General features: G+C 36.8%; 1 protein-coding gene across 3 annotated transcripts in view; it reads left to right on the top strand.

The window, feature by feature from the left end:
- AP-1gamma (adaptor protein complex 1, gamma subunit) overlaps nt 1-24,341 on the top strand; it is a 32,228-nt gene extending 7,887 nt beyond the window's left edge. For 2 of the 3 annotated variants that reach the window (XM_019060258.2, XM_019060257.2), the window contains exons 2-18: nt 1,913-1,974; nt 2,864-3,047; nt 3,592-3,738; nt 4,547-4,785; nt 5,389-5,465; nt 6,329-6,424; nt 6,857-7,036; nt 8,220-8,366; nt 9,146-9,364; nt 9,843-10,049; nt 11,153-11,280; nt 12,043-12,289; nt 12,819-12,930; nt 13,952-14,086; nt 14,668-14,828; nt 19,441-19,536; nt 21,005-24,341. In XM_019060258.2, the coding sequence (XP_018915803.2) occupies nt 1,913-1,974; nt 2,864-3,047; nt 3,592-3,738; nt 4,547-4,785; nt 5,389-5,465; nt 6,329-6,424; nt 6,857-7,036; nt 8,220-8,366; nt 9,146-9,364; nt 9,843-10,049; nt 11,153-11,280; nt 12,043-12,289; nt 12,819-12,930; nt 13,952-14,086; nt 14,668-14,828; nt 19,441-19,536; nt 21,005-21,106 (2,539 nt within the window). In that variant the 3' untranslated portion in view covers nt 21,107-24,341. Of the gene's footprint in view, nt 1-192; nt 582-1,912; nt 1,975-2,863; nt 3,048-3,591; nt 3,739-4,546; nt 4,786-5,388; nt 5,466-6,328; nt 6,425-6,856; nt 7,037-8,219; nt 8,367-9,145; nt 9,365-9,842; nt 10,050-11,152; nt 11,281-12,042; nt 12,290-12,818; nt 12,931-13,951; nt 14,087-14,667; nt 14,829-19,440; nt 19,537-21,004 lie in introns of those variants that run through there. The other variant, XM_019060259.2, reaches the window with a different exon arrangement.
- The last annotated feature ends 404 nt before the right edge of the window (nt 24,342-24,745 follow it).

Here is a 24,745-nt window from a genome sequence, read left to right as displayed (position 1 = left end):
CAAATCCATTCAGGAATGAGGTTTGGAGAATGACCATAACGAGAATGTGAATTGAATTCCCGCCACGCGTGACATGTCCTCAGCTGACTGGGTACTTACAGTCACTCTATTGGCTATGCCAATCCAATTGCGAGTGCGACTCTAATTTGCTCTTTAGATTTTTCGCCACATGTACATATCAAGTGCAGAGTTGAGTCTAGTGCACCAGTGGGTCTGTTCAAGACTTCAAGGAGTGGATGTGGATGTGAAATGTGAAGCATGTATGCATATGTAATATGGAAAAGTGCTTAATTTCGGTGCGTTTTATTGTGGTTTTAATGACTTCTTGTCTAGAATATTACTAAGCGACATTTCTGGTTAGTGGTCTCAGAAATGACACATATTCCTGCCTGTCAAGGTGACTTGGCTCTGCTGATCTAAACATTTTCCTCTTGCAAGTCCTCAGCTTTCCCACTTATTCCCTTTCAATTAAATGTTGTTAATTGTGACAATTTCTCAAAGTTATCCGTGAGCGTTTGTGCGTTTGGTTCTACGGTCTACGGCTGACACGTGCGGTCACCGAAGAAGGCAGCAACTCGCAGGTACTGGCAGGTGTTCCTCCTTCAGATTACATTATTTACCTTCAATTTTTGACCCTATTTTAAAGCACATCATTTCAAACCCTCCCAACGTTCTGTATTTCTTTTGGTTTGTTCATTCCTAATTATGAGTAAATCATCACTCTTTTCGAATATTCTGAGCCCAGCAATCAAATTTTTAAGCTTCATGTTCAGTACTCCTCGCATAAACCCGAACCAATTAAGAGACGGAACTGCCCTCGGTCTGATACTGCGTTGTTGATTACAAGAGAAGTACACAAAGAGCATGCCCTTCTGCCACAGACCACCCCAAATAAAGCAAAGCAATCAAACAGTTTAATTTGCATCACTTCAGTCCTTGCGCTGAAATTCACCAGTATGTTGATATTCGTTTTGTAGGTGATTAAACAAAATAGGCGTTACCTAACAGATAGCAGAGCCTTCATTATAATGCCACACAGTAGTCGATGATTTTATCAACATTGTGTAAAGTTAGCAGCAAATAGTGAAAATGCACCAAAAAGAATGAACATATACCTCCCACACCCATAAGCATAACACCAATACCAGGGAAAGAACCTCGGAGGTTATGTCGCTGCATTGACCCTCCAAAGAAAATATCGCTGAAAAACTGTCATGTGTCGCTCTAATTGAATGATATCAACTGCTAGGGTAGGATAAGACATCAGGGTTGTAAATAGTTTTAAATTGTGCGACCAGCCAATCAAGAATGAATTGTTGATACTGTCAGGGTTTTTTTTTTCTGTCCTTTATTCCTTGTTTTTGTTTCTTGCAAACAATATAATTTCTGCAAGTATCTAGACAAAAATTACAAATCTAAATGCATCCAATCCTGATGGACTCATTCGAAATTAAATCTATACCTTTTCTAGGACCTTTATGTTGATTTGTCCCTTTAGGAATAAATGAATTTGCTCTCATATCGATGGTGAAACAACGAGAATGCATAACTTAACTTGTGAAGTTGCAACCGTTGCGTCTTGATTTATTTTTGAAATGAAAGAATACTTGTCATTTCTTGGAAACTTCCCTCACTTTTATCTTGGAAGAATAATCTATGAATATATTCAGAAAGACGGTTGATTTGTTACTCTTAGATAAAATAAAAAACAATCAACATCAAACATTTTTTAAAGGCTGCGAACAAGATATCCATGCTTTTTGCAGTTTCACCTTGATGTATGGTGAGATGCATCCACTTTATTGGTATGTATGAATTTTCCTTGCTTCACCGCTTATTTTTTTACTTCATGTTTGAAGCTTTTTGATTTGTAATTCCATAAATTAGTTTTGTTATTCTCTCTGCCTTACAGGTTCAATCCAGCCTTCAACATGGCTGCCATCAAACAGGTGATTAATGAAGCTGTTGAAAGAGGTATGTAGTATTGTGTTTAGCCCATGTCTCCCGAAAATTCTTTCACCATTACTTACAGTGTTTGGATCCTGAAAGAACTTATGTGAAAGCTCTGACAAGAAAATTACACAGACTATAATTTTTGAGGGTGGATTTTCCTCGCCTTTTTCAATTCACGGGATGTTGGAGTTTATTAGCCAATGTGCGTAAAAAGTTCAGCTTAAAGCTGATATCTTATTACAGAAGGGAAATGCTCCTACACAGGCGCAATTTTCCCTCAAAGAGATGTTACGTCCATTCAGGAAGGCAATTGCAGACACGTTTCGGCCTTGTTGGGCCAATCCTCAGTGCAGTGCAGCTGCTTTTGCCTGCAGTTGCAGTTGCCTTCCTGAATGGACGTAACTAGTGTTGCCCCAAACAGCGTATCTCTTCGAGGGAAAATTGTGCTGGTGTGTGAGCTTTTTCCCTCTGTAATGAGATATCCGCTTTAAGCTGAACTTTTTACGCACGTTGGCTAAGAAACTCCAACATCCCGTCTTACGACCCGTGCGTTTACCGCAATCAGTTTGTGTTTTTCCATTTAATTAAATACAGTGTCTCAAAGTTATATGATTGTAGGAATGCGGTACAATATTGCAATAATTTAATTAATACTATTCCAGGGGAATGTTCGTAAAGCAAGTATGTAATCATGCATTTTGGAGTTTTAGACCCCCTTCCCCCCTCGTAATGTGATGTAGGTTGTCCGCATCTTTTAACACATAAAAATGAACGGGTGTAATGCTCTCTTTGTCCCCCCCCCCCCCCCCCCCCTAGTTAGATCTGCTCCTGATTTCATGTATATAAAATAGTTCTTCTTTTATAAAGACGAGAATGTAAACCATGCATGTTTTGTTTGTTCTACTTGCAGTGAGGATGCCCACTCCAACAAGGCTCCGCGATCTGATACGCCAAATCCGTGCATCTCGCACTGCTGCTGAAGAAAGATCTGTGATTAATAAAGAATGTGCCTATATTCGATCAACATTTCGGGAAGAAGATAGTGTTTGGAGGTGTAGAAATATAGCGAAACTTCTCTACATTCATATGTTAGGGTAAGTTTTCAAATGATCAGAGCACCGTTGATTTTATCTCTATGTTTTTAGGCAAGCAAATTACTGTTGTTTCAACAACTGCACTTACTTTGAACCCAAAAAAAAAGCAATTAGCACTGCAAAATATGCAAACCATCTTACAAGGCTAGCTGCCATAGATTAATGTACTAGTTTAAAGGTTCATCTTTCATGGAAGATAACTTAATTTGGACCAAGGTAGACACAGCGATGTGCTCAAGATGGCATTTAAATGTCCAATGAAAGGATTCTGCAGAAAAACATTCAGTTTACTAAAATATACAAAATATTTTATCATGTAAAATGAATAAACATTTGTCAGGGCCTCTGCTTCATTTTTACGTGTTTCAACTGAGGGTCTCATAATCTCAGAATTCGCTCCCAAAGAAGTTTCAATTTTGGATGATACTTGTCCTTGGTGTACTGAGTTAGAGTTGAAAATTTTTTTTAAAGGGGTACAGGGAAGCTGTTCCTTACTGCATGTCCAGTCCATGCTTATGTACTGATTTTTTTTGTTTTTTGTAAGGTATCCTGCTCATTTTGGACAGTTGGAATGCTTAAAATTGATTGCGTCTCCTCGCTTCACGGACAAGAGAATTGGTTATCTGGGTGCCATGCTATTGTTAGATGAAAGACAAGATGTCCATCTTCTTATCACCAATTGTCTGAAAAAGTAAGTTACACTTCCATTCCTATAATTGTCTTAACATTCTCATTTTTCCTCTCTGTATCATTGGATTTCTAGTAGGATAATTGTGTACACTTAGTGGGCCTTAATATGTCCAGATGAGAAATTCTAAATACCTCTATGTTCAGAAGTGGAAATTTTCGAGGAAGGATGCTAGAAAAAAATTCCCTTTGAAATAAAACTGATTCAAGAAGCCATTTTTTAAAAATATTCTTTAAACACTTATTAGTAAAACAGTGTCTGTGTTACCGTAAGTTGCCCCAAAATATTAATAATGAGATCACTAGCTCAACCATTCGTTCAATTCAATTTCTTTGAGAGGTGTTATAAGTATTCCTCAAAATGTTCTGTGCTCCATATTTTAATGGAATGCACTCAAAAGTGCGATGGAAATCAATATTTCAAGGCAATGGACCCTATGCTGGGTCATGTGGGACGTGGGAGACTTTAGGACTAGATTCTTTTCGGTTACTACCATGGATACTTACCATTATATTTTTTGATACCTCTTCCATTTTGCTACAGAAGGCATCTTGTTGAAGGTGGCATGTCTCCTTTCTAAAGTAATGGTACCTATTCTGGAGTCACATGAGCTAATTTTATTTTTTTAAATTTTTTCTGATCACTTAATCTTGATGGAGTTAGTGCATGATTTGGTGAGGAACCCTATCTTTCGTGGTCATGCCCTCCTCTCCCTTCCATGTAATGTAAGTCTTGTCCCTTGAATTCAAAGCCATTATCATTGATCAGAATGATTTCTTGACATGAAAGTGTGTTTTCTTTTTTGTTTCAGTGATTTGAACAGTTCTACTCAATTTGTCGTCGGTTTGGCACTCTGTACACTTGGTGCGATTGCTTCACCTGAAATGTCGAGGGATCTAGCATCAGAAGTAGAGAGATTGATGAAATCGCCTAATGCTTACATTCGTAAAAAAGCAGCACTATGTGCATTTAGGATAATTTTAAAAGTTCCAGAATTAATGGAAATATTTTTACCTGCAACAAGGTCTCTACTAACGGAAAAAAATCATGGTAATTTCTTGCAGTACAATTTATCTCTGCCAAAATATATGTAAAGGACAGGTTCTAGGTTTCTTTATAATTTTGGACATACATTTTTTTTTCTTTAAATACCTAGATAAAAAGGTATCCCACTTTCCACAAGAATTGGCCGTCTGAAATTTTTGATCCATATCTTCAGGAATCAGAAAGGTCCTCCTTTAGAGAGGGGTGGCCTTGAGGCCAAGGTCAAACATTCAGACCGCTATAACTTTTGGATAAACTTTCTTCAGAAGATTTAACCAATTAAACATAAACATTCACTAAGTTAGGTATGGAAAGTTACGATTTATACAATTCGTTGTATTATTTTTACTAGGTATAGAAGGTGTATGTAGTCCTCAAATCAAAAATGTTGAGCTCACAGTAAAATAATGAGGTTGACCCACTTTCTCTGTCTCTTAAAGATCTGCTTCCCCTGTGCCTAACTAGTTTTTTTTAGTCTATTAATTTAAGAAAGAAATGGATTAAGAGTAAATTAAGTTTCATTGTAGAGTCAAAAAATTCTTGCTCATATTTTTGCTCCCCCTTTATTCAGACAAGCTGCGCACTAACTTTTATTTTGTATTTTTCTAGGGGTTCTAGTCACTGGTGTAACATTGATAACTGAAATGTGTGAAAATAGTATCGATACATTACAGCACTTCAAGAAGGTAAGTAACTGAGCCTCCCTAAGTAAGGAATATGCAGTATGATGTTTTCTTCTTTCTCCCTGTGTTCATTAAGGTGGCTCTTTATTGGAGAGCGATTTGATAATCAATCGATTTATTGATAGTTTCTGAACTTTAGGACATTTCTTAAAAATGTCCAAGCAACACATCACACTGTATTACCTCACATATAAGTGCACCAAGTTAGACTCAGAAACATTATGAACCCAATCTAGAAGTACGGTCCTAGTGAATATCGCAAATCAAAAGGCTGTACAATTTGCATAATTTGTTCGTACCATTCTTTGAAAGTTATTTCAAAGTGCTTTTTACTCAAATTTTGTCAGCAAAAACCTGATGTACTACAGCGTGATGTGATGCACAAAAATTCTGAAGGAATGTCTTATATTTCAAAACTCATCAACTAATCAAGTGCCTTTTGGCATGCATCTATTGTCCTAAATGGACAACTGAACCCGTTCAATTTTATACTATGAAACTGTATGGAGAAAAAACAAAGGTGATTTCTGGATAACTTTCTCAGCCTTTGGCGCATCCTTTTCACATTATGTGTACCTCTAGATACAGCTTTAATTGTAATTATCTTGGAAATGATTAATCCATCAAAAAATTTTTATCATAAGAAATGAAATTTAAAAAAAAAATTGATGTTTTTATCTTGAACTCTAAAGGAAGACATAGTTTTTTTCAAAAAAATCTGGAGCAAGTAGAAAAGAGACTTAAGTTTCTCATTAGAGAATGACCTCCTGAAAACAAAGGATGTACTAGGGAATGAGCATATTTAAGAAGTCTAAATGCCATGAGTAACTGCTTTTATCATGTAACTTTATGTGTAATTGTTTCAGATTGTACCAAATCTTGTGAGGATCTTAAAAAATCTAATTTTAGCTGGTTACTCTCCAGAACATGATGTATCTGGTGTCAGTGATCCATTTTTACAAGTAAGTCAATTAATTTATTGTCTTGTCATTTTTTTGTCAGTTGATAAAATGAGCTCATCTATCACATCAGTTTTTGTATTTTGTTTTTGCTTTTTACAGCCCAGCAAACTGGGCAGAGCCCTGTTAAGTTGTAAGTTGGTGGAACTAAACGCCCATACTCCGGGTCTTCAAATTTGCTGGAACTAAGGCCGAGTGAAATTTAAAACCCTAAAATAACATTTCAAAGTTTCCTCTTCCGTATCCAATATTAAATCCTGAAATGAACTCTGATTCTCTTTTTGAAAAATCAAAAGGTGCGTGATTTGTTTCTGCTGTAATTGTATTATCCAGATCACAATAATTATAAGTAATAAAATAACTATTAAACTCACATATTTTTTAACTTAATTTATTTGTTCTTCAAACTTTATAAGTCAAACTTTCATGTTCCAGGTGAAGATTCTGCGGTTGCTTCGTATTTTAGGTAAAAATGATGCAGAGGCATCTGAGGCAATGAATGACATATTAGCACAAGTGGCCACAAATACAGAAACCACGAAAAATGTTGGGAACACAATCTTATATGAAACCGTCCTTTCCATTATGGATATAAAATCTGAATCTGGTCTTAGAGTAAGTATCGAAGAGATTTCATTCTTTTGTTCATTTTATCTTCGTTTGATCCATCCAGTGATCGACTAATCTTAAAATTAAATGATTTAGGGTTACTTTTTTAATTCTCTTCAGAAGAACTTGGTTTACTCCAACATTAGTTGCAACATTCAATTCATTCTAGGATGGAACATTAGGAGAATAACTTATAGTGCTAAAGTATGTAGTATGAAAGTGGCACCTTTTTTGCACTGCCAGTTCTAATTTTCTCTCCTCGTCCACCACCTACTGTAATTTTACATGCTGGGCTTTCTGTGGTCTCTTTGTTTTTTTTTTACAACCTACTTCATAAAAATGAGTCTGAAAATCTCTTTCCTTCTCAGTGCCAGTCATTTTTTTACATAAACCTTTCTGCCCTGGTGCATAGTTCTGTTTTGTGCTCTGTATTTCTCTTCTCGTTGAAAGGAAGCCATATGGCTCACCCAACTGCTCAATAAAATTGCATAAGAAATACATCAATGTTTACAATTTTAAAATAAATGACCTGGTTTTTGGAAGGATTTAAAAATTGCGCTCCCTCCCTCCCACCATACTGCACACGAGGTATCACGTTTTTTATCTTGATCTAGAGCAGATTCTTTTCCCCATAAAATTGTCAGTAGCTAATCTCCTTGTTTGTTCTCTGAGAGTGGATCTTAATCAGGGTGCGAAAAAGGTGCCCAAGGGCTTAGAGAAAGTAGAGTGGAATTCTTTCAAGGAGGCCCAGCCTTTTTAGGATGACCTCTATTAGGGACTCTTCATGCAAGGAAGTAGATGGCTCCTAATTTTTTTTACTGTATGAATGTACAGGTAAGCTCCAGTTGACGAGTTGATTCGCGGCATTTGTCGGCGTTCCTACGTGATTGTTTTGGTCGTGTTTTTTCGCTTTTCCGATAAATGATATCTCAAGCATAGCAACACTGACAGATGGCGCGAATTAACTCGTCAACTGACAATGAGATATGTCCCAGGCGTGCGCTGACAAGTATACTCACCGATTGAGGCAAATGGGTTAATTTTGCATCCTATTTTTTTGTTCTTCATCAACGTTTTTTCCATGACATTGCAGTTTGATGAGTTGGAAAATTCAAAATAGCTTTAATTTTTTTTTACCCAAAACTTCTAATCTTTTAATTCATTACTCATGTTAATTCTCTTGTTTCAGGTTTTAGCTGTCAACATCTTAGGTCGATTTTTATTAAATAATGATAAGAACATCCGGTACATAGCCCTTAATACTTTATTGAAGACTGTTTACATTGACACCAGTGCTGTCCAGCGTCATCGCACAACCATTTTAGAATGTTTAAAAGTAAGTTTTTAGCATTTTACCAATGTTTATTTATCGTGTTTACCTAGGCAGAGTCGCCTTTACAGTACTCTCTGGTGCTTTGCAAAGCCTATCCACAGGGTTTTTGGCAGTCTGAAAAACCTAGAAAGTCAGGGAATACATGGCCATCCGGAAAAATCAGGGAATTTTGCGACCAATGTTTACCAGAAGTCAGCATAATTAAAAGGAAACAAATCTAAAGAAAGTTTTTTTCAAAGGTTAGGAAAAGTCAAAGAATCCGAAAATTTTGGAGCAAGAAAATAGTCAGAGAAAGCTAGGGAATTGGATAATGGAAACCCTGTAACAGTTATGAATCCCTAGCCCTCCGAAGCCCTTCTGAGAGCCTTCATTCCCTCATTTTTTGTTAAGTCTAGTGTGGCCATCCTTTCTTTGGGCATTCCATTTATCTTTTTCTGAAAGGAACTCAATCAATCTCCATCAATGTTAATCAGTATTCTTATTAGGAGGCTTCATTTTGCGATCCTGCTCCTATGACCATACCATACTATCTGTTTTGTTATGACGATGCTAAACATGATAACATCATTTTCAACTGCTATGGTCTAGGGCACTCTTTCATTGTGGACCTCATCTCCGTCAGAAATTCTTGCTGACCTCCTCTAGAAATCCATAACTGCTGCTCTAGCCACTTCATGTTTGATTGTTGCATTGTAATGATTTTTTAAATTTTTTTTCAAGGTTTATAGAGTGCATATTTTATGCCATCACTGTCTTTAAACAAGAATGGTTTTAAATTTCAGGATCCAGATGTGTCAATAAGAAGACGAGCACTAGAACTGAGTTTTGCTCTTGTCAACTCTAACAATATTCGTACAATGATGAAAGAATTGTTAATATTTCTCGAGAAAGCTGATCCTGAGTTCAAAGCATATTGTTCCTCGTGTATCGTTTTAGCCGCCGAACGTTACTCTCCAAACAATAGATGGCATCTTGACACTCTTCTCAAAGTTCTTGTTGCGGTAGGTAGCTGAAATATTTTGCCTTAAATATTTATATTAATGTCATAGTGTTATGATATTTTTATTCACTATCAATATCATGTAGAACTTAAGAGCATGTATTTTCCTCCTTTTTTGCACCTTTTTTTCCTCCAGTCAGATCCAGAATGGGCACTCTAGGCCAGTAAGAATATATCAGGGGCATAATTAAGCACTACTGTGAGTATAGCTGAAGATATAACCGATAATGATTGATGCCTCTCCCTATTATGCCCCTTTAGTTATCGATGTTTTATCTTCCTGCCATCATCCAAAGTAACAATAAAACATTTTGATACATTTTACTTCAAAACTGCCCTGCTTTGTAAAATGTGAAAATTTCGTAGTTCAGGACTAAGTCTTCAGGTTGGCAGTGTAGCCAGGAAGTAAAAATTGAAGAGCTGATTTTCAAATAGAGCCACTTCCTTTAATTCTGTAATACTCTCCTTGTTCTATCCAGGCGGGCAATTACGTTCGGGATGATGTGATTTCCTGTACCATTCAATTGCTGTCCGAATCAACCGACCAGCAAGGATACATGGCTCGAGAATTGTGGTTAGCGCTTGAGAAAGACACCGGAGACAGACAACCACTTGCTCAAGTTGCAACTTGGGCTATTGGAGAGTACGGTGAATCACTCTTGAACTCCTCAGAGAATGTTATGCAAGTGAGTTTTGTAATCTTGTTCCATTTTTATTCAAAGAATCTGCTGAGAATCTTAGCTGCATAGTGCATGAATACTAGAGCTCATAGATAGGTGAAAAATTATGCATAAAAATTGTTGCCATTTACAGCAAATATCACTAAAAGTCAAAATTTACTCCCAATTAAATTCTGTCAGTTCTTTCTAATCAATGTGTGACTGGCTCCCTGAAAGTGACCTTTTCACTTACGAGAAAAATTATCAGAAGAAGAATTGCAGACTGTATAGGTTTGCAGGCAATAAAAGATCGTTCTCTCATGATGAGGTCTCTCGTTTTCACAAGGAAGGTAATGAAAAATTGGGAAGATGTGAAAGGATGAAATGGAAGCATGAATATTGAAAGATCCCAAAAATAGGGAAAGGTTCTAAAAGAATTAAGGGTAAAGTCCTAAAAGTACGGGAACATTTCCTCATTTTGCTGTGAAAATCAGTAAGAGAAAGAAGAGATGAAACATGAAAGTAGCGCAAGTTGTAGAAGGATGTCAAAAATATCGGAAATTTCAGGGTCCTTGTGCATTAATAGCATATTTCCTCAAATTTTAAATATTTTCCATTGACTAAAGGGAACTACTGGAAGGCTCTGAAAATGTAGAAAACTCCTTCATACCTTCACTTGGAAAGCAAGAAATTTGTGTAGCCTTTTCCCAATTTCGAAATTATCAATTCATCAGGAGTGGAAACAAGGAACAAGACTTGATCAATCAGAATTTGTCGACTGATGTCTTTTTCTGGAATAAGTAGAAATTGTTTAGAAATTAAATTGTTCAGATTGTCTGCAGCAATGCATTACTATCAGAAATCTCTGTGCAGATTGAGATGAGAATATGCTAAACTTCTGACCCTAAAAATCGTTTTCTTCAGTCCGTATCTAAAAATATGCAGGGATGTAGGAGATCTGGCATTTTTTGCACTCGTTTAATTCTCCAGAGAACTGCTAAAGATGTCTTGCAATCAGGACAAATCTCTCAAGTAAAAGTGGGAAGCTTTTTTGTCTACTCTAGAACTGTTCTCAAGTCTTCCCAAGTTATTAAGAACTTTACTTTTAACATATTGTCTCTTGGTCTTAGATTTCAGAACCAGATGTGATAGCTGTTTATCAAAGATTACTAACTTCTTTACAAAATTCTATGATAACGAAACAGTATGCTTTAACTTCATTGATGAAACTCAGCACTAGATTCCATTCACATGTAGAGTAAGTAGACAAATTTTGTTCATTTTTAATTTTTTTTCCTTTCACTGCTGCCATGACTTTGTTTCATTTTGCGCTTAGTACTTTTCGTTGCACTTTTCACAGTTGCGTGTCGGTTTTACAGTCACACATTATTGATGGTGAGTCCATCAAGCACAGGCTTGCGAATGGTTAATTTTTATGAAATTGGACTAACGAAAAATAATGCACATGTTACAGTCTCTCTGAAAGTCGTCTCTGTGAAGGAATGACGATTATCGATGTGGGGAGATCCAAACTTTATTTGAATAGAATCGCTTGCTCTTGAATGTCATGTATTGACAAGACTGAGCTCATTTTTTGTAAAAACTGAGTGATCTACGTCAATGACTTGTTGAAAATAAAAACTCTTACAGTTAGATATGAAAGGGTGCTGCAGGGTACACTTCTGCTGGATTTTATTTTATGGAAAGAGAAGCATATGCTGAGTTTGCTGACAAGGAAGGAAGGCAAGAATCAAGGTCAAAACGTGCGAGCAGGGGTAGTTCTCTTTGCAGTACCTCGGTCAAAGCATGGTAGGGAGCAGGTACTAATTCTGCTCTGAAGTAGAACTGGGTGGTTGCATACCTTCCCATCCCTGGCAATCATCTCTAAATGATTTTTGGCTGATTTTTCTAGAGAGATAGATTTGCACATTGTACATTAATGAGTAAATTATTTTGTCTTTCAGAGAAATTTTTTTAATAGGTGCTGTGTTTGATGCATTTTTTTCTTTTTTTTAAATAGGAAAATCAGGGATGTCATTGAGTCTTTCAATACCAGCTTGCATATGGAATTGCAACAAAGAGGCGTTGAATATAGTCAATTGTTTGGTAAATATTCCCATTTGAGGTCAGCCTTGTTAGAGAAAATGCCTCCGATGGAAGTAACCAGGACTGCCAACAATGAGGACGGTATCACAAATGTAGAGGTTGAAGATCAAACTCCGTCGCCCACAAATGAAATAGGCCAAGATTCAGAAATTCAGGATTCGGTAAGTTATTTTCCATGCTTCTTTTTATGTATTTAAGATAGTTGTTTTGAGGAGAAAGACTACAATCACAAATGTGCTAAGTATATCTTAATGGACAAGTAGGAAGAGTACGAATTAAGAAATTGAGCACCACATTAAATGTTTTCTCGTCAAAATTTCTTGTGACACATCAACATTTTGTAATTATAACTTGTTAGAGAGAATCAAACTATCTTTGCCATCATCAATTCATACTTCGCGCTGGCCAAGAAACTGAAGTTTACTGCAGTTAAGTTGGTCATCACAAAATTAATTCCAATGTGCTTTGCAATTAAATCTTTTTATTTAACCAAAGTTTTCTTGAAAATTTTAAATTTTCATGTATCAATAGATAAAGGATAGTTTTTCAGGTGAAATCCTGTTTATTTGCCAGACACATTACTTTGTTTGCAGTATGTATTATCCCAATATCACTATTCGACTTTTTCTTAAACTACATTTGTGCTCTTTTATCAACGTTTTTAGCAAGCATGTTAAATGAATGTTTCAGAATGCTTTCCTCCTGCTATTAGAAGGTAACACAGATAATGAGATAATATCTCCATCTCTCCCTAACAACAAACCATCTTCTGTTGACAATCAAGATTTATTAGACCTACTTGGTATGTATTTCATATTCCTCATCCCAAGTTAAAAGTAATTATACCGCCTAGGACAAATATCATTTGGGAGCATAGATGAAAAAATATTCATTGCTCACCTAGGTTCTCTCTTTTTGCATCCTTTGTATGAAAACCATGAATAGAGGCATTGTACTTTTCAACCATTAGACAGAACTTAAGATGTGGTTAGCTAAAATGATGTCGTGAATGTCAATTCCACGAGGAGGATGCTGCCAGTCACGGAGAAATGAAGTTCGGTCCAGACTCGGTCAAAACAAGGTTTCCTTTTATCAACAGATGATACAAAAACCTAGAATGTAGTTATAACTAGTTTGTTCAATCCCAGTCATTTGTGCCTTTCATACTGAAAAACATCTTAAAATCAAGTTAAATCCTTGTTTGTAGGTAAAAAAAAAAAAAACAAAAAAAACGGAGGTACCAATTTTCTGTCACTCCGTTAACTATAACTGGCTGCCATTTTGAAATTATCAAAAATAGGAATCTGCCGTGTTCACCAATATTTTTTTATACTCTTTTCAATGGGTACCACACAATAGGGCATGTAAATTCCCATTTGAATTTTTCAAGTTGCCCCCTTGTCTTCTAAAAAGAACGGACATCACTGTCCCCTCAAAAAAGATTTTAAATTTTATTCTGTCCAAAGTACATATCAATATATGGCATTATTCCCAAGATATTAACAAATATTCATACTTTACTGTCACCCTGTATGTGAGAATTTCTGGTGATGGCTGATAAGCTGAAATACATTCAGTAAAACAAAAAGAATTATCTAACAAGATCTTTTATTTGTTTACTTGTCATAATACCTTGACAAGAATCTATTTAAATAGTGGTCAGTTATGATGTTGCTGAAACCACTCTGAATTTTCTCATCCCTTCCTGCAAGTTTTGCCCTTTTTGTGAGGAGATGTAAAACTCTTGAATTAAAAAGGACCGGCAAACCTTCCGTGATGTCATACACTTTTTACACTCCATTATGCATCTTCTCAAATTTCAGGTGGATTAGATGTGGGTACACCTATTATTCAATCCTCAGCTCCAACAACTGTAGTTGATGACTTTATCTCGAACAACAATATACTTAACAACAACATGTTACTTAGTTCTAGCACGGATAATATTATTACACCAGGTAAATATTTCTGTAATTTTTATAAAATCAATGCTAAAATGATCAGCCGCTCTTATCAATCACTTAAAATTTACGTACTAAAGTATGTTCATATCTCTTGAAAGTTCAAATGAATCTTGTACTCAATGCTAAATCTGATAATCGAGTGAAAGAAATTGATTTTGTTCTCTGTCTCTTTTTTTTAAAACTTCATTAAATTCTCGGTTGTCTAGAGTTCAAGTGGAAACACCTCTTGGCATGTCATTTCATTTTGTAAATTTTTCACTGTGCCTTGTTTTAATATTCTATAAAACTGAGAATAAAATTATTTCATCCAATAAATTTAATCTGCAATATCTTTTTACGAAGATAATTTTTTACCTTTGCTATTTTCCAAGCTAGCAAAATTCTTAACGGACTTGCAACTTTCTTTAGAAGTGAGGTGAAAAGAGGTGGAATAGGATCGAATTCATCCACTTCCTTCTAAAAGAAGTCTGTTCAAAAATTTGTGAAATTTTGTTTTTGAGGTCTATTCAAAAATTTGCGAAATTTTGTTTTGAGGTCTATTCAAAAATTGTAATTTTGTCAATTTTTCGTTTCAGAAACAACAACTGTCAAAGCATATGATAAAAATGGTCTTCAAATAGACTTCACAGTCAGTAAATCCAGAGAATCAGCCAATACAACAACCATTACAATGACAGCAAACAATAACACCCCTGTGCCTCTCTCGGAATTTTTGTTTCAGGCAGCTGTACCAAAGGTAGATAATTTCGTTTTTTTCATTTTGCAGAATAAAATTGAAAACTCTGAGATTTATTTCCAGCGCTGAACATTCTTCTTCTTCTTCTTCTGCCTTCTGACTAGGGCCGTGACCCTGTTTGTCTAGCCTCTAAAACAGTAATATGATGCCGATGAGAGAGATCACTTAATTCTCCGGGGATGAAAGGCAGCTCTGTGCCCATCTCTTGGGCGGTCGTCCGGGTTGCCTTTGGCTATGAGGTCGTCCTACCATACAAATCTTGGCAAGCCTTTCCCCGTCCATCCTCTCAACATGTTCCGACCACATTTTCCGGCGCATCTTGGTCCATTTGGCAATATCTTGAATTTGGCACTCTTCGCGAATTGACTCGTTGGTCTGCCTATCTCGGAGCGTAAAGCCTGCTATTTTCCTCAGGACTTTCATTTCTACGGTCCGCAACTGTTGTTTAGTGCGCTTCGTGTCCGCTCGGGTCTCCGCAGCGTAAGTCAGCACAGGTCTTACAACCGTTTTATAAACTCGAACTTTGCTCTCTTTAGCCATGTACTTATTCCTCCAAACCATTTCATTTAGGCATCCGGCTACTCTAGTTGCCTTGATTGTCTGACTCCGCACCTCGGTCCCTAAATCCTTCACACTCGTTATTAAAGCGCCCAAGTACTTAAACTGCATTACTTGTTCAACTACGGTACCGTCCACGACTAGCTTACATCGTATTGGATTTTTGCTGATGACCATACTTTTTGTTTTTTTAGCCGACACTTTCATGTTGAATACCTCTGCAGCCAGGTTGAAGGAATGGAGCATTCTTTGCAGATCATCCTCGGAGCTTGCTACTAAAACAGCATCGTCTGCATAACAGATTATATTGATATTCGAATTGCCTAGCCGATAGCCTCTCTTAAATCTAACTGCATCGATTAGCTTATTCATTAACAAATTGAATAGAAAAGAGCTGAGGGAGTCCCCTTGTCTTACTCCTCTGTTTACAATGACTACATCAGAGGTTCCCTCCCTGGTGACTATCCGTGTCTTGGTGTTCGAGTTCAAGTCGGCAACTATCTCGATGAGACACCTGGGAACATTCCGCTCGTTAAGTATCCTCAAGACATCTGTTCTCCGTACGCGGTCGAATGCCTTCTCCAAATCCACAAAACATAAAAATAAAGGCTTGTTGAACTCGATGGATTTCTCTGCCAATTGTCGTACCATGAATATGGCATCGTTGGTGCCTCTGTTTTTCCTAAACCCTTGCTGTTCCTCGGCCATATGCACAATCTGCTCCAAAATATCTTTGAGAACGGATGTAAATAGCTTGGAGCACGTGTTTAGGAGCGTAATACCGCGATAATTTTCAGGTACAAATTTGTCACCTTTCTTGAAGATGGGAATTGTGAAACTATCCTTCCAGTCTTCCGGCATTTTCTTTTCTTCCAAAATTTTTTGGAACAGACGATGCATCCACACAGCTAGGACTTTTCCACCATATTTAACGAATTCATTTCCGATGCCATCTGGTCCAGGGGATTTTCTGAGCTTTAATCTGTGAATGGCTTTGGTCACCATCTCCAATGACACGGTCACATTATCTTCGTTCTGGTAATCAATCCTCTCTTGGATGTCGTCATCTGCATCTTTGTACAGTTCAGTAAAATAAGTGTGCCATTCTTCTTTCCGAATGTGATGGGCCTGCCTAAATTCACAGATTTCTTTCCGCTGATTTCGAAGAGCATTCCACATTTTCCGTTGCGCACCATAAAAGTCATGCTCCATTCCTTTGGTGTAACTTTCCCAATAGCCTTCTTTAATTTTCCTAATTCTCTGGTTCATCGAATTGCGGACCCTTTTGTACTTTTCATATTCTTCTGGAGTGGGATTAGATTTATACTGTAAAAATGCTTCCTTCTTAGACCTTGCAGCATCTCTGACTTCATCACAAAACCAGGGTGTCCGGGTATCTGTGCGATTTCTGTTTGAGATCTCCCAACACAATGATTTCCCTCCTGGATCCAATCTTACCAATTTCCTCGTTCAATTCTTCGAAAAATTGGTCCTTCACTGCGACAGTGGAATCATCGTTGACTCCATACACTCCCAAAATGGTGATTTTATGGCCAAACACTGTCATATTCATCTTTATCATTCGGGGGTTAACAGCTTCCCATGTAGTGATGCACTTGCGTAGGCTCTTGCGAATAAGAATTGCAACACCCTGTTGAGCTCGCTGATCTTTTTCCACGCCACTATAAAACAAATCGTATTCCTTTACACTTACAGAGCCTTGTCCTTTCTTCTTCGTTTCTGTTAATACCGTGACATCAAATCCGTGACTCCCTATCTCCGATACCACTTCCGTCATTTTCGTAGAAATTCCTTGTACGTTCCATGTTCCAAAAACCATCATCCGTTTACGTAATTTTTTCCGATAAATCCGTTTATTTCCATTTGTACCGAGGCAATTGTTATTGGGTCTTTTAACAGTATTCCTTTTTCCGAGTATCGGGGAGTTAGCCCGATGACTCAACCCCCAACCTGGAGGACCGGGGTTTGTTTTCGGAGTTTCCTCTCCTAGACAGGTTGCTTCCACTACAGCTGAGAGCCCTGTCTGCCCTTCCAATGGGTGGTTCATACGCCTTGAAGCCGGTGACCATCTCCACTACCCCATGAGGCAGGGGTTACCAGCTGGGGTCCGCAGGATTGCTAAACCTGTGACATCAGTCCCCCATACGGCGATTTCTGTTTACTTTTCGCCATCCTACTGCCTCACCAGCTGCTTCCAGCACCTTCGATTTTACATGCCGCCACAGCTCATTTGCTGTCAAATCTTCATCTGGCACACTCTCCAACTTGCCATGCAGCCTGGAGCGATAGAAGCTCCTGATGCTGGGGTCGGACATCTTTTCAGCACAAAGTTTTTCGAAAATCACCGGTTGCTGTTTTCGCTGACTGAAATCGATTCTTAGTTCGCATAACACTAAGCCGTGCTGAGTACCAGCATCTGCGGATGACAAGGTGCGAACATCTAGGATCTGCTGTGGATGTACATGCCGATTACTGATGATGAAATCAATCATCGATGCTTGGCCTCTCCGATTGGTCCAGGTAATTTTCTGTTGTAACGGGTGATCAAAAAACGTGTTATTAATCCTCAATTCATTTATGGCGCAAAACTCAATGAGTTCCTCACCGCTGTCATTCAAGGTGGGCTCATTGAATCTATTTTTGATCCCAGGTACAACATTATTCCCAACACGAGCATTCCAGTCACCCATCATGACTAACTTTTCCCGAGCTGGTATTGTGTCGATGACTTTTTGTAAAGACTCATAAAACGTATCTCGCTCTGGCTTCCCTCTACTCGTATCTGGCGCGTAAATTGATATCAGATTTAATTTTTCTCGGCCTAAGTAGATGATAACTTTTAGGATCCTTTCGCTTATATAATCGATATCAATGATATTATCAATGAGGTTCTTATGAACCAACATTCCAACGCCGGCGTGTGCTCTTTCACTCTTGTCGACGCCTTTATATATGAGCAGGTAGTTGCCCCTCATTACACTTCCAGCTCCTTTCCTCTTGGTCTCACTCAGCGCACAGATGTCGATCTTCTTTCCATCCAATTCAATAATAACTTCTTGCTCCTTATTTGTTAATGATGTCACATTCCAAGACGCAATTCTCAATTTTTGAGCCGCTTTTGTCCATTTGTCCGTTATCCTTAAATCTTTGGGTCGAAAGTCCTTTCTATTCTGATACCGAGGCTTTTTATTTCTCCTATGAGCAAAAACGGGTCTTTTTACCGGAGGCAGGTTGCTAGCCTTACCTCCGAACCCTCCTCCTTAGCCCGGGCTTGGGACCGGCTGAACATTGATACAACCAATAATAGGCCATGTCTCAAAGACAGGCTCTCTAGTACTACCAAATAAATTGTGATCCTAGCGTGTCATTTTATTAATTTTTTTAAAAACATTTCTTAAAAAGAGGAGGGGTATGGAAAGCTCTAAATCATTCCTTCAATTGAATTGCCTTCCCCCATTTATAACCTGAATGCATGATTAGGATCTCCAAGTAACTTAAAAAGGAAAGGGGGGGATAAAAAAGGAAGTTGAGATTGAAGTCCCCACAAATTACACTTTTTAACGACATAAGTGCTGTAAAACGAAAAGGTTGAAAAAATCTGACTACCTCTCGGTGTAATCTTTTTTTTTTTTTTTGCTTTAATTAAATTTATCAGCTGTGTAATTAAACTTTTGGAGCTTCTTATCACAGTAGCTATGCATTTGCTGAAGCGGTGAGGCAAGATAGAAATATACAGGAAAGGTAGTTTCAAAATTTTTCCTTGACAAATGACCTCAAGTGTCATCAAAAAACTTGCTCAAAACTGGGAAAAGTCCTTGAATTTTGGGTTGGCAATCCTAGCAAAACTTGCTAAAAGTCCTTGAGTTTTATTTTGATTTGACTGCACAAACCTTGTTAGGCTAAAAAATCGCATCATTCTATAAGTGCCTGCTGAAAGTACTAGAGTCTCAGTTGCGTGACCATCATGCTTACAATCCACGTTAAAGTTTTGCATGTTTGTAGAAAGAAATAATATTCCATAATTTTTTTTCAGGCATTCCAGCTGCAAATGTTACCCCCATCAAGCACAGTTATACCTGTTGGTGGCTCAGTGACGCAGGTCATGAAAGTTGTGCTAACAAACAATTCCGTAAGTTACCCAATAAAAATGTTTTCTCAGTTCTAATAACTCATTGACTTTTTCTGGCTGCTCATCATTAAAAATCGGTCACTCATTGACTTTTTCTGGCTGCTCATCATTAAAAATCGGTCATTAGTCATTTAATGCCATTACAACTTATTATAGTGTATCACACTCACATTACTAAATACGAGGGGCGTTCAATAAGTAAGTATCCCCCCCTCTCTAAAATCCATAAGAATGGACCAATTTTAAAAAACTTGGGCTCAAAATCTTCCTTAGGATATTTTGAGTTCAACAAAACAAACCGCAACAAAATCGGACTATGTGCGGCCGAACGCGAGCCGTTTGAACGCGCCGAGGTGCTCGACGCTCCCGCCGAATCTGCGAGGATTTGAAATCCGCTACAGGAGAAGAGCTTCTCTGCCAAAGCCTCAGTCGTTCATCACTGACGAAAAATCAAAGAAATTTTTGTAGAATAAGGGGCTTACCTCACTTCTCCACATAACCAGCTCGATCCAAGCAAGTCTGATACTGAGGCTAAGACTAAGAGAACAGCTTTTGGATGCCTCGTGCGTGGAAGTCTTTCAGCTGACCGCGGATGAAAGAGTGGACGGCTTGTTTGACCTCTTCCACAGATTCAAAATTAACTCCTCCGAGTTCAGATTTCTGATACGATAATAAATGGTGGTCTGGTTTGCCATTTATTATCGTATCTGAAATCTGAACTCGGAGGAGTTAATTTTGAATCTGTGGAAGAGGTCAAACAAGCCGTCCACTCTTTCATCCGCGGTCAGCTGAAAGACTTCCACGCACGAGGCATCCAAAAGCTGTTCTCTTAGTCTTAGCCTCAGTATCAGACTTGCTTGGATCGAGCTGGTTATGTGGAGAAGTGAGGTAAGCCCCTTATTCTACAAAAATTTCTTTGATTTTTCGTCAGTGATGAACGACTGAGGCTTTGGCAGAGAAGCTCTTCTCCTGTAGCGGATTTCAAATCCTCGCAGATTCGGCGGGAGCGTCGAGCACCTCGGCGCGTTCAAACGGCTCGCGTTCGGCCGCACATAGTCCGATTTTGATGCGGTTTGTTTTGTTGAACTCAAAATATCCTAAGGAAGATTTTGAGCCCAAGTTTTTTAAAATTGGTCCATTCTTATGGATTTTAGAGAGGGGGGGATACTTACTTATTGAACGCCCCTCGTATTTCTACCCAAGAAATCAAAAAGTAGCATCGGACAGCCGAAATATCGGCTGTCTGACCAGATTCTTTTATGCTTTCTGCCGAAATTTTAATTTTTTTCCACAAAAAATCAGGATTTGGAAAAATTATGAAACCAGGATTTAGCAGTCAAAAATCAAGAAAAATCAGGATTTCCCGAAATGAAAAGAAAATTAGACACCCTGAATAATCATTTTTAATGTCATTTTCAGTGAAATTGAGCCATTTTTTATTCTAATTTGTTTTTGTTTTTGTTTTCAGGCTCCTCTTAGAATGAGAATTAGGCTATCATATAACCAAGGTGGCACCTCGATTTTAGATCAAACAGAAGTTAATAACTTTCCCTCGGATAGCTGGCAATGACACTCTATCCAATTTTGAAGCTTGTCCATATTTTTTCTCGAAGCTCAGAATTTTCAAGTAAGTTTTGAGTGTTTCCATCATGTACTTTTGTTGCGTTACATTCACAGTCCAAATTTATTTAGCCTATTTTCCTCAACTAGTTGCAAAAAGGAATTCAAAACTCCATTTGTTCCCCTGTTTCACCAAAGGATTTATGTGGAAATTTAACTATGACAACTATTTTCATGTGTAAAATCATTGTTACCAGAGTGAATGTATTCCTTTATCGAATAATTTTCAGTAGCTATGAATCTCTCTTGCTGTTGGTTCAGCTCCTTTCTTTTTTTTCTTTTTTTTTTTTTTATATCCATCAATGATTTTACTTTGTATGATATGTTGATATGTTATGAAGCTCTTTTCTCTTCCTCTTTTTTTCTCCCTTTCTTTTAAAGTTTCTGAAATTGATTGGACAATCTATGATGTAGACGTGAAGTTACATGAAGTATTTTTATGTTGCTGGTACTCAGTATTTTACAGTATGATTTTTTAGTGTGATGTATAGTCTCAAGAGTTATAAGGGGCTAAGTTAAGACTGTCAGCGCCTCTTATAGTGGTCATGGGCAAGGCAAAATTGATCGAAATTATTGAGCCAGGGGAGTTGAATCAGGATTTGACCTGTAATTTCTCCTTTTTCCCCTATTTTCTTTGGGCTGTATTAGAAATTAAATTTGTGCGTATTATTCACTTCGTTTTCTAATTTTTATTAATGCACCATCATATCAGTCAGTTAAGAATTTATCATGAGAGCATTATATTACATGAAAAAATGTTAATATATTTTTTCACAAATCAAGTGACAATTGTTGTTTTTTTTTTCAGTTATGTTTTTTTAAGTTTAATTGCGTGTGATAGATTTTTGTTGTCAATTTTTGGGTTCACATATTATGTTTAAAGCTCTGTTGTTGTTTCACTGAAACCAATTAGAAATTTTATTGCCCAAACATGTTGTTGAGAGGAGAAATATATTTTCTTCACTGTATATTCTCTTTTAATTAAATTTTCCCTGTAAAAAAAAAATAATAAAAAAACAATCATGTCATAGTATTTGCTGGAAATGTCATCAGTGTCCTATTATTTTATTAAAAAAAACTAAACAAAACAAAAAAAAATTATATTTTCTTAGGTAGATATTAGCACTAGCTTTTTATGTATGCCCTCTGTATATTTATCATCTAGTAAATCTAGTAAAATCTATTTATCATCTAGTATGATGTTTCAAAATATTCTGTGGAGCTAAATAGCTCCACAGGTTTTTGTCAGAAGTAACAGAATGTTCTAATTTTCATTGCAATAATGAGTCAGTTATGCCTTGATGGATTTGGTCTGCCAAAAGTTCTATCCCCAAATTTTTGGTTTAAGAGGAATGATGAGCATATAAAGAATGATGATTAACAACACACCGCCTTGCTAGCAAATCTTCTACCATTACAGAATACTTGCCGCTCTAATGGTTAATGCACCAAGACAGCATGTTTGCAGTCAACAAACAAGCAACTCAAACTCTTTACGTCCACCTAAATTCCTATCTGCTCTTCAGAATGCATTTTACTCTTGGTTGCTACCACCAAAAAAATGGGAATTCAACTGAAAATTCAGTTCACTTAAAACTTTTGAATGAAGTAATAAAAGAAAATGACTTAATTGACTCATTATACATAAGTCTGATAAGTTCCTTTGTTTGAACGCTCAACCTTATTTTTTGACTGTTCACTTTTGAAGTTATAGTATTATCCCATCGTTATTTTAAATTTTAAAATTTCTTCGGCTGCTTGTTCTCAACCAAATCATTGTCAACTGATCAGACTTTGGTGGGCATTGTTGTATAAAAGATGCAAAAATCCTGGCTCCAAAAGGTTTTGCTGCACCATGAGGCAAGGATCTCACAAGAAAAAGAATTGAGTGGCATTTTTAAGAAAATTGAGGTATTATTCTTTCCAATAAAACTCATCTTTAGGTATACTTTATGTAGAACTGATATTAAAACTCATCATCTGAGTTAATAGTTCATGTATGTCATTAGTTTTCATTTACTATTTCAATTTTAAATTAATTTCCTTGTAATCTTGAAAATGCCAAGTTTCCTCATTCATGATACTCATGAAGTCCATTCATGAATTTTTGATTACCCTAACTTAAATTTGAGATAACCTTGTTGCCGAGAACTTGTAAGGACATTTTGTAACTAATTTGTCCCATGAAGAATTTTTCAGCTGATTCAATGAAAGTCAAAATGGCTGAATAAAGTATCTGTAAGTACCATAAGTAAGAATCCCAGCATTCTATTTCTTCACAACGTCTTGTAAAGAATAACTTATGAATAGTTTTAGCGACTCTGTCCGCTATGTGCAATATCACTCGTGCATTATTGTTGTAAGATTAACAAAATTGCGAAGGGAAAAACATGATGAAAAAATACTGGAATCTGTCCATAATTTGTTACAAATCAAAATGGTTTTTTAGTCTGTAAAAATTCATGTTTTAAGGATAAGGATGCCTCATTTGAAATCGTCAAAAGAGGTGTTTTTTCTCTTTGATCTATCTCCAAAAATTTGTGAAGGGTTTTGAAGACTGTCCCTTCCCACTTATTAGATCATTTCTCTTTTCTTGTAAACTCTGACTACATTGCACTACTTGGCTTTGTACTAATTTACTGAAAGTTTCTGAACTGAAGAATGGACCATACAACCAAGGAAATAATTTTGTTCAAACCTTGGTTTCAATCTTAATGTGGTATTTTTTGGAGTAACTTATATTGGAAAGTATTTATACATAAAATCAAACTTAAACAATTGTAAGGGAGTGTACTTAAAATTGTACCACCAAAATCAACTGGTCTTTAACTGCACTGAAGTGATGGAAGAGCAAAAATAAAATGGAAATTTGTACTTCCAATCTAACAGCCTTCCCTGTTGTACAGACAGCGTGCAATGTGCACCCCATATTTTTGTTAGCTCTTCATTGCTCAGTATTGATTTTATTTTCGGGACAGTTATTTCTAACATGGGGCAAATCTTGATGGTAGATGAAAATAGGTATTCACCTTTCTTTCCTGGCAAACATGGTAATTTTTGTGAATTTTTACATCAGTATACTTATGAAATTTTAAAAATTATGTATGGACTAAATCATTCCGTAATTGTTCTTTTTATACCTTGGCTGTAAAAATGCTTGAATAAAATACATGTTATAAATAGAACCTTGTGATTTTTCCCTCCTGCAGTTTATTATATCAGCCTGTTGCAACGCGATCAACCTGGAAAGCATTTTTGAGAAGAAAGAATAACCCTACAGAAGATAAAGCAAATTTTTTGCTTGGAATCATGAGATTTGTTTTAATTAGGTAATCACAGTTTAGATTTTTTTTTTTTTTTTTTTTTTTTTTTTTTTTTTTTTTAAATGAGAAAAAAAGATGAAGAGAAAACGCTGCGTATTACTTCATTTTTCGATTAATCTGGAAAATGCATAGCACCGTTTATTTTCCTTCAGAACTGGATATCTCTTGCTAGAGATATTCAGATATACATTATCTTGAATGCTCTTACTTATTCACAATAATTGAGCCAACTAATTCATTCAAAGAAGATGATCCAAGAAAAAAAA

Source organism: Bemisia tabaci, chromosome 1, assembly GCF_918797505.1.
Source record: "Bemisia tabaci chromosome 1, PGI_BMITA_v3".
NCBI lineage: Eukaryota > Metazoa > Arthropoda > Insecta > Hemiptera > Aleyrodidae > Bemisia > Bemisia tabaci.
This window is presented reverse-complemented; position numbering and strand designations above follow the sequence as displayed.